Below are 9,546 nucleotides of genomic sequence, written 5' to 3' on the forward strand. Positions count from 1 at the left end.
AAAGATCAACGCTGGAGGCTTCTCACTTTAATTTATACCATCGGCTCTGAAACGTGGCTTAGATGATGCTCTCTATCGGGTGGATATTTACACCGATTGAGCACCCGCTTGTTGAACACTCAGCAGCGTTGGCTTTATGTTTAAGAAGCGCTGCGGCGTCAAAACAATGTCAATACTCTTGACAATATGAATGCAAGTTATGTTAATGAACTGCGTTCTTAACATGTAGCTGCGTGTTAAATTGATAGCTATTTTCGGTTGCATTGTTATTTTGTTACACTTGTAAGCTGCATTACATGAGCACTACATTTTCCATGTTGGCTTTGAATTGTTTATACACGTATAATTACACACTTTAATTTGTTTTCCTTCAGCATTTTTTGTTTCCAATTGGAATGTTGTTTAACGTGAGTGACTATGACATGTTTTCGATCCTGTATCGTATTTACTCTCCATATAATATATCGTAGTGTATTTCCATCGCTTGAAAAAATATCGCTTTCGCCACGATGAGTTCGAACCCGGTTATAACATTAGACCCAGATTGTTGTTATTGCTCTGATTATATCTGCCAAAAAGTGGTCAAATTTACACATGTAGAAGATATAAGCTGTATATACCAAGTAGAAGAATTCATATCTGACCCATACCAATTTCACCATACCTATGTGAATTATCAAATATACTCCATTGAAAGCTCCGCTGAATGGCAATATCAACCGGGCGTGTCTATGCGACTGGGAGATGCGAACGACTCGGACTCACTTATCAAGTATAGCAACTTCCATCGGCTCAAATGACATTCACATTGCTCGGCAAGTTTATAAATTGATAAACCTGATCAGGCGGGTTCGTATTGGGGGATGGAAAACCACCGCATTAGAAGCGGGGAACTTTAACAAGGGCAGACTTCAAATTAAATGCGGTGATGCTGAGTGACTATTTAATTCAGACTAACAAATAACAATTTCTGTTCACACCTGGCAAGTCATGCCCATTAACACCACCCGGTTTCTTCTATTTGTACCGTTGTCGTGAGGTTGTACGTTTCTTTGGACACATTTTAAACAAAGCAGAGGCCAGACTTTAAACAGGCGTGTATTGCAAAATCTTTGGAGAATATTTACTGTGAAACAATGAACAGTGTCCGACACCAGGCAAGATTAAACGATTCCATCCAGTGTGGTTTCATCACAGCTCAGGCTGGTAGTCGTCTCTCAATTAAACCAACGTCACATCTCAGGAGACCATAGGACATTCATGTGCAGGAGAACTGTAACTTCTAGGTATTATTATACAGATTATGTTAAAGTATAGATTATGGTAAAGTATAGATTATGTTAAAGTAAAGATTAAATACATTAAAAGACAATCGTCAGCGGCAAGGGGTAGAGATTCGGACCGAGATGGGAGATGATGCATTGCGAATCGAGGTGTTGTATTGTGTGTTGCACTATGTGTGTGTAAAAGCACAGCTAATGTGTACATTGAAACAGCGCAGCACACCATTATCTACTAATTCTAGTATGTTCTTGCCCATGGCAGCAATATGTCCAGGAGTTACATGCCAATGTAGCCACGCCAGGGGCTTCAGGAGAAAGAGTTCGTGTAGTGTTTCTATTCCTCCAGGTCAGAGTGGTTTTTTACTATACGGTCCATATGAAAATTGGGTTTCTACCCTTTTATCTGGCAACAAAACTGACACCTTTTTTACAAGGAGTCATGTTTGCATTGACCACAATACCTGCGGTCGGAATGCAAACAAAAACACAACTCTGATAATGTATGCACTGTCCTTGAAATTGATTGGTCCACACCCGAGACAGCTTTTCTTAGAGCCTAGTCTCACATGGTGTTGGACCAGATGCTGGCTAAAAGGCGCATGACTCCTTATAAAAAAAGGTGTCAGTTTTGTTGCCAGATAAAAGGGTAAAAACCCAATTATCATATTTTGCTACTGCAAAGGAGGTTCCAATGGTGTACGGTCCATAGTTTGATGGTGACAAACAACGAATAGACCTGGTGATGATTGTTCATAATGCATGCTCAAATAGGCCAGACTGTCTCCGAACATATGGCGTTAGGTGATGTTATTGCGATTTGTAGTATATAGATCTGAAATGTATCTCGCTCAGGATTATCCGATCATGATGACAGAAATACACTACATATGTTAATGCTTTACCTATGCATGCGTGTTATTGTGTTTGCATGCTTAGCAGACTTTGCGTTAAAGGCAAGCATTGTCTTCGATGTAGTGCAATGAGATTTTCCACAAGCATTTATTGACACAATTAAGCCTGATATGAAATTTGAAACAGATTAACATATAAGCTGCTAACAAATAACTCTATCCAAAAGTCTGCCCGTGTGTGTGTGAGGCATGTGTGGAGCTGTTTCCAAGCGTCTGAAGTCTTCGAAAGGTGTGTCCTCTTGCAGGGGAGTGCCTTCTCACTAGACCCTGCGAATGGCATCTTGTTTAACTGTGAAGCAGAAAACAACAGTCAGGTTCAGGGGTTGGCAACCAAACTAACAATAACAGCCAGTTTTTTTCTTTTCGAATTCGGTTAAAAAAACAAATCGATGTTTCAAGAGCCACAATGCACGTTGTGAGTACGAGACAGTGGTGGTCAAATTTCGATTTAAAGCTTTCGTGGCTGCAGGGATTCATCTTCTTGGTTCTTTCGGTAAAGTCACGTAGAAGGGAAATAATAAAATTATACAAATAAAACATAATAATGTTATAAAGCTCTATTTATTTATTTTATTATTTAGTCACGTAGAAGGGAAATAATAAAATAATACAAATAAAACATTGATATTTTATTATGTTTTATTTTTATTACTTTATTATTTCCCTTCTACGTGACTTTACCGAAAGAACCAAGAAGACAGTGGTGGTTCTCAATAAATCGCGGCACAAAGCAGGCCCCTGGTCACGTGCAAGCTAGGTCAAGATGCAGCCCTGCAAGTCCTGGCTCACACGCACTGCTGGTGGAAGGGCCCCTACTTGGATGGTGCTCAAGAGAGCAGCTCTTCAAGGGCAGTTGGCCAATCTTCCATTGCCATCTTAGAAGAGGGCTAAGTACCCGCAGTTTACCCCACCACATTATGACCTGTCGATCGACGGTGTTGTGCTGCTTAGTGGATAGGGGCGGGAAGCATTTAAGAAACTTGTTCCTTTGTTGCAACTGCCACATCGGGAGATGGAGTCAAACTGACCATTACACGACTCAACGTCCAAGCAGGATGCTGCCGACAAGTCTATTCATTAAAAGTTGGTGGATACGAGGACAACTTAACATGAACAGTATACGGCTAAGAACATGCCATTATAACTCATACACATGACAGCCTCAGGACCAAAGTAAAAGTTCATCGCAAGTAATTTTCTAAATCAAGAGATTTTTCAGAACTTTTAACGATTAAAATGTTCACATACCCAAAATTGCGTAATTTACAGGTGGTTATGCCATTAACCAGCATTTAACAGTGATGTTCATTTTCAATTACATTTTTTAAAAATTTTTAGTGAGCTTTAACTTGGAACGTAAAGTGAATCTACGCTCATCTCTGTTGGTGGTCTTGAGCCAGTGGTGGAAATTCCACATTACCATGGTGGGGGCCAGTCCCAATTAAGAAAACTACTGTTTCATTTTTACAAAATATTACCTACTTTATTGACCCCCTGGGTGATGATGGGTTAAGTCAACCCCCCCAAGCAAGATTTGAACTCGCAGTCATATGATTGTGAGCTGAACTGTGGCAACCCGTGACAGGGATTGTTGCCCTTAACAATGTTCGTTCAAAATGAGTGAATTTAAGTTGTAAAATGCACAAGTAAATATGGGATTGTCTTTCAGGCCACCTGTATGCAAGTCTGTCCTCGGCTGCGTCTTCAAAGAGCCAAGCGGGCAGCATCGGCTCTGACACGGTTCGCTTTCCATACCTACGAGACCACCGACACACAGCCTCAACATCAGGCCCTATTATAGACACATTGTATATTCAATTGCATGCACATTTCACAGTATGTCACATTCCGCGCAATGTTAAAGCAGGTGAGAGTCCACTGGGAATCACAATGAATGCTCGGAGGTCAGTGGTCACAGAGGGGTGTTTACTTGTGTACATTTGCTTTTCAAACACCATGACACAATTACCTAGACTTGTGCCACGGTCTGTTTCATCCACTTTCACCTTCCACTTGGCATAATCTCGTGGACTCAATGTCGGGCTGATGGACCCCACTGAGACAAACCGGTAATAATAATTGAGTCCATTTATTCACGCCATAATTGTATTTTCGGGGCTATCGCGGAGGAACAGTGGATCAGTGTTTCACAGATGGATTTCATCTGCTGATGGTGCTATGTGTACTGTAATCGCAATTTCGATCATGACGCCAGCACACGAATGACCTGCTCGTTGCGAATCATGCCACGGGATGATGAACATCCTACGTGACGCGCGCGGCCCACGAATTTCTTCTACGGTCAATACACCCGAAGTAATAACTAGGGCAGCCTGCCAGATTCCAGCCACGAACCTCTGCAACAAGCGGCGAACGTGCAACCGCTTGGCCACATCGCTGCCCCCATCATCAACCCTGCTCGGAGGTGGCATGCAGGAAGCAATACAGCGGGTGCAGGGTGGTCCAGATGTCTTGGGACCCCTCTATCTCCCCCCCCCTCCCCCCCATTGAATTCTCTAAACGTAATATTTTTGTATTACAATGGGTGTGTGGGGAATAATAGCCATTTTCTATACTTTTTAGGCATAAGCAATAAAAAATAACGCTTACTACCCACGGACAAAAATCGTGTTACATAGTGTTATCAGCGCAGCGGCGTTGTTAACAAATGTAAGTATTGTACCGACAGCAGCGATGAGTTCTGGATTTCATGTTCGAGGGTCTGGATTCATAATATTTCAAGGCCCAAATTAAGAATTTTTTTTTATTCGAATGGAAATGTACTAAACGTAAAAAAACGTTATTGTTTATCCAATAAACGGATAATAGATGAAAATTCATTTCTAAATTACCTACATGAATACAAGTTTCAACATTAAGCTCCATAAGTAAAAAAAAATATTTCATGGTGAATATTTTTCTTTTCTTTTCAGGATTTAATTGTAAAAGTGACGTCACGTAACGATACGCTGGAAGGATAAAGCACAAAAGTGATGCCACTTCATGTGGTGTCAAATAAACGGATCGATAACCTGCACGTCGGCCTATTTTTTCTTTTTTTACTAATCCAAAAATTGACAATGTGGTGGATGTTGAACTGCTTTCGCACCGTACGTAGCCGACCGCGGCTAATCAGAGGCGCGGATACATCTTCGTGTGAATGCTGGGTGATGAAGATCACCCAGCAAGGAGTGTCTGAACACAGGGACGGGGATGGCAGTGCGAGCGAACCTCTCGGCACCTCTTAGGCAACTCTTAGGCACCTCTTAGGCAACTCTTAGGCACCTCTTAGGCACCTCTTAGGCACTTCTCGGCACTTCTAAGGCACCTCTTAGGCAACTCTTACGCACCTCTTAGGCAACTCTTAGGCACCTCTTAGGCAACTCTTAGGCAACTCTTAGGCAACTCTTAGGTAACTCTTAGGCACCTCTTAGGCAACTCTTAGGCACCTCTTAGGCAACTCTTACGCACCTCTTAGGCAACTCTTAGGCACCTCTTAGGCAACTCTTAGGCAACTCTTAGGCAACTCTTACGCACCTCTTAGGCAACTCTTAGGCAACTCTTAGGCACCTCTTAGGCAACTCTTAGGCATCTCTTAGGCAACTCTTAGGCACCTCTTAGGCAACTCTCGGCACTTCTAAGGCACCTTTTAGGCAACTCTTAGGCACTTCTCGGCACTTCTAAGGCACCTTTTAGGCACCTCTTAGGCACCTCTTAGGCAACTCTTACGCACCTCGTGGGCACTTCTCGGCACTTCTAAGGCGCTCGCTACCAGCGCTTTCCCCAACATCCAGTTAAGGCTACCTACATAGGGGGGACCTCGTTGGTTGTGTTTTTTGGGTTCGTTTTGTGCACCTCTGGCGGGTGATGAGGTTGATGTAGTTGCGCACAGCCGACATGTACTTGGACAGCTCCTCGGGGGAGGCGTCTGGGGAGGGGTTGTCCGGCTTGGGGGGCATGGCGGTGGCCAGAGCGCCGGCACACAGCACCGTGCACACCACCAGCAGCACAAACATGGAGCAGCGGACCGGCATCTGCTCGCACGCACACAGAGACAAATACGTCCCCCCCCCCATATAGCCTTAACATACTCGTGGGGAAAGTGCCGTAGAGCGAGGAGCACTTAGCAAGGTCGGAACGGCACACGAGGGGTGGGTGGCCAGCACCGCGCCCGGCCGCCTTTGTCTCCCGAGGTGGGGGGAGCGGGGGGATATTTACACACCGCACCAGGTACTTATTTGAGGCTGAGCCAACCAAGGGGAGGCCCAGGACCCGTTATGATAATTGTCACTGTTGTTGGCCGCGAGCGGGAATCAAGCTCGGGTCACCAGGTTCTTAGCGCAGTGCGTTAACCACCGCGCACCCACTCCGGAATCTGCTCGCGTGGACAGACACACACACACGTAAGTGGGTGCTCACACACACTTGCGTGTGAGCACACACGCACACGCGTTCTTGCACTCTCAAATATCTGCACTGCCCGACTGTAAATGCTGTGCTTACACTGAAATGTGGTTAGTTTAATAATATCACGATGAGCACCATGTAATATAGGCATCATAATTTGCATGTAAATATATACACAAACAAAGATGACAATCCTCATTTAGGCTAAAATAATACATTAGCAAGTGCTGTTAGCGAGTATCTATCAAGGTCAGCATGACACATAAGGAGGATATGTGACCAGCGCTGCGCCCAACCACCTGTGTATCCACATTGTTGATATTCACGCTCGAAATCAGGCACTCATTTAAGTTAGAATAGACTTAAGGTAGACCCATTGATAGGGTGAGACACCATGTTGTACGGTCGTGCACGACTAGGAATCGAACACATGCTCCGGGAGTCAGAGCTGAGTGAGCTCCAAAGTCTGTCTATTTCCATGTTCACAAATTCTGGCTGCTCACCACATATCAGCAGGTTGACTCTGAATGAATGGCTCCTTCTCGATGGATTGCACATTCATGATACGATGAGAATTATTTCAAAGCAAGATAAAACAAAAAGTGCGAATAACAATCCTGCCAATGCTTTGGATTTCAAAGGCTGAAGACCCCAATTTCATTTTCAAATGTTGTGGGAGCCGTTCTGAAATTTCAAATATTAAAAATGAAAATGTCATATTTGACCATCGAGAAGCCCATAGTGTCTCTTCATAGTTCTTTGATACATGCCCTCCACTCTTCGTGACCCCAACTGCAAAAGTCAACATAGAATGCAATGCTACAAGGATGTGTGGAGGCCATTGGTTTATCTAGCAGGATTGCTCAAGCCATTCAAGGGCTATCGTGAATGGACGTAGTTGGTCCCATTAAGCCACGATGAACCACTTTCAGCTGCAGCGAATTATACCTCTTACACATTCAAGTTAAGCAAACACACGCACGCACACAGGTTATTGGGGTTTTCCCCTTTTTTCTGGCAACAAAACTGATACCTTTTGCAAGGAATCATGCTTACATTAACTACAATACTTGCAGTCAAATGCCTTTTGGCGTCATCTGATCGAACACCATGAGACTAGGCTCTAAAGATAGCTGTCTCTGGTGTGGACCAATCAGTTTCAAGGACAATGCATAAATTATCAGAGTATTGTTTTTATTTGCATTTGACTGCAAGTATTGTGGTTAATGTAAGCATGATTCCTTGCAAAAGGTATCAGTTTTGTTGCCAGAAAAAAGGGGAAAAACCCTATTAGTATTGATAATGCTGTTAACTTCGATGATGGGAGCCCCGTGACCTGAGAATCTCCCGTCGATTGAGCACTTATATTATATTCTTGGTTCTTTCGGTAAAGACCGACGTTTTATACCACTGAGATTTGGCCAAAACACGCCGTGTTCAAAGCGAATTCAGACATTTTGCAAGAAATGCAAAAATATTTACCAATAAACAAAACATGCTAACGTTTAAAAAAAACCTCATCTTTTAAAAGTTTCTAAAGTTCTAATTTCCAACAAAGACCGACATCCTAAATCATACAAATACCTTGGGTGTTCCATATTGGCAGTAAATGTTACCAAGAAGTAACAATTGTCGCTTTACCCCGTTGCAGCAGCGCCTTACCCTCGGTGTATGTTGGGAGAAGTGGCGAGGAAGTGAGCGGTCCGCGGTCCTGCGCTCCTTGCAGTCTGCTCCCCATCAGCCCCGGACAGCGCCCTTTTATACGCGAACGACAGCCACGAGAGCGAGAGACGCCGCCACGCAGCGCACGAACGGCGCTCCACACGACCCAGAGCCCCCCTCCCCTCCTCACTCAGCAGCAGCAGCACGGCGCCAGGTTACTTAGGCGCGCACCACGACGGTGTTTACCAACGTCGCTCGACTCTATTAAGCATGGACCACTGAAGCGTTATTTTATTCATCGTTCATTTTGCGTCCAACCCGTGCGAGGTGGAGAGGGGTGGTGGTGGGGGGGGGTTTGGTTGGCGGCTGCCAAAGGGGCCTTGGAGGCTGTTTGCCCGGCGCGAGGAAGCGTCTCGGGCGGGTTTCGCTGCCACGGATTGCCCGGGTCGGTATATTTCCTATGCATTAGCGGTTGAAATGGGAGCCTTTTTCATCGACTTGTGTTTGCGGTGCCCCCCCCCCCAGACATGATACGCGTGTAATGCGCTTTGAATGTGTACTTGACGTGCCTCTGCGCGCAACGCGAATATGTCTTATGCATTCAGAGGTCGTTAACTTTGCGTTTTACGTTTCAGATAAACAATTCCGACTTATTCAAGGGTTCTATGTCGGGTTGTAAAAAGTTGGTTGTATTAAAACAGTTCTTGTTGGTTAGATTTTGTTGATTGTTTTCATAGAGAATTATTAAGTTTTTGGTTTTTAACACGGTGTTTAGTTTTAAGCTGTGTGAATCATCTAAAATTGCGGTGGCATTTGGACGATATCGATATTGACAATTTATTGCGTTGTAATGCCTTTGCTTCTCTTTCACACATACCCAATCTAATAAAGTATTATCTAAAAGTGAAAACATCAATGACAATCAGGTGAGGACAGATGGGATCTCGAATCGGAAGTTATCGTCAATTTGGATGCATCTGCTAAATAGGACGAGTAAAATAGAAACCCATAAAAACTGCACACTGAACAATATTTCTTTAAGTTTATTCAACTCAGCATAACCCAGCATATATAATGCACGCAATGGAAAATATGTAACTTTCTAAATTAGTCGTGAGATGTTAATCCGCTTCAAATATATATGTATGTAGTGAATGTTACTTGTGAATATGGTAATGTCTGTACAATTATTATATTAATTTATATATAAAGTCAACTTTAATTAAAAGCTGCTAATATTGATGTAATTATGAAAAGTTTGATCCCGTCAAACCTGGGAGCAT

At 43.6% G+C, this 9,546-nt stretch overlaps 1 protein-coding gene across 1 annotated transcript; it reads right to left on the minus strand.

Annotated features, from left to right (window-relative positions):
• Window positions 1-1,080: 1,080 nt before the first annotated feature.
• Window positions 1,081-8,346, minus strand: LOC133344464 (peptide YY-like). Its single transcript, XM_061554440.1, has 4 exons — window positions 8,264-8,346; window positions 6,050-6,228; window positions 3,869-3,949; window positions 1,081-2,483 (listed from the first exon to the last, which is right to left on the minus strand). The coding sequence occupies exons 2-4, from the start codon at window positions 6,226-6,228 to the stop codon at window positions 2,480-2,482; spliced, it is 264 nt and encodes an 87-aa protein (XP_061410424.1). The 5' UTR covers window positions 8,264-8,346; the 3' UTR covers window positions 1,081-2,479.
• Between the last annotated feature and the right edge of the window lie 1,200 nt (window positions 8,347-9,546).

This window comes from Lethenteron reissneri, chromosome 20, assembly GCF_015708825.2.
Source record: "Lethenteron reissneri isolate LAM-NWPU_2019-01 chromosome 20, ASM1570882v1, whole genome shotgun sequence".
Taxonomy (NCBI): Eukaryota; Metazoa; Chordata; class Hyperoartia; order Petromyzontiformes; family Petromyzontidae; genus Lethenteron; species Lethenteron reissneri.

What these genes read in the sequence shown, in the direction of transcription:
- LOC133344464 (XM_061554440.1), bottom strand. Translation starts at nt 6,228, where the DNA reads ATGCCGGTCCGCTGCTCCATGTTTGTGCTGCTGGTGGTGTGCACGGTG. An exon ending in AACCTCATCACCCGCCAGAG is followed by an intron (nt 3,950 to 6,049) that starts GTGCACAAAACG and finishes GTGGTCTCGTAG; the next exon opens with GTATGGAAAGCGAACCGTGT.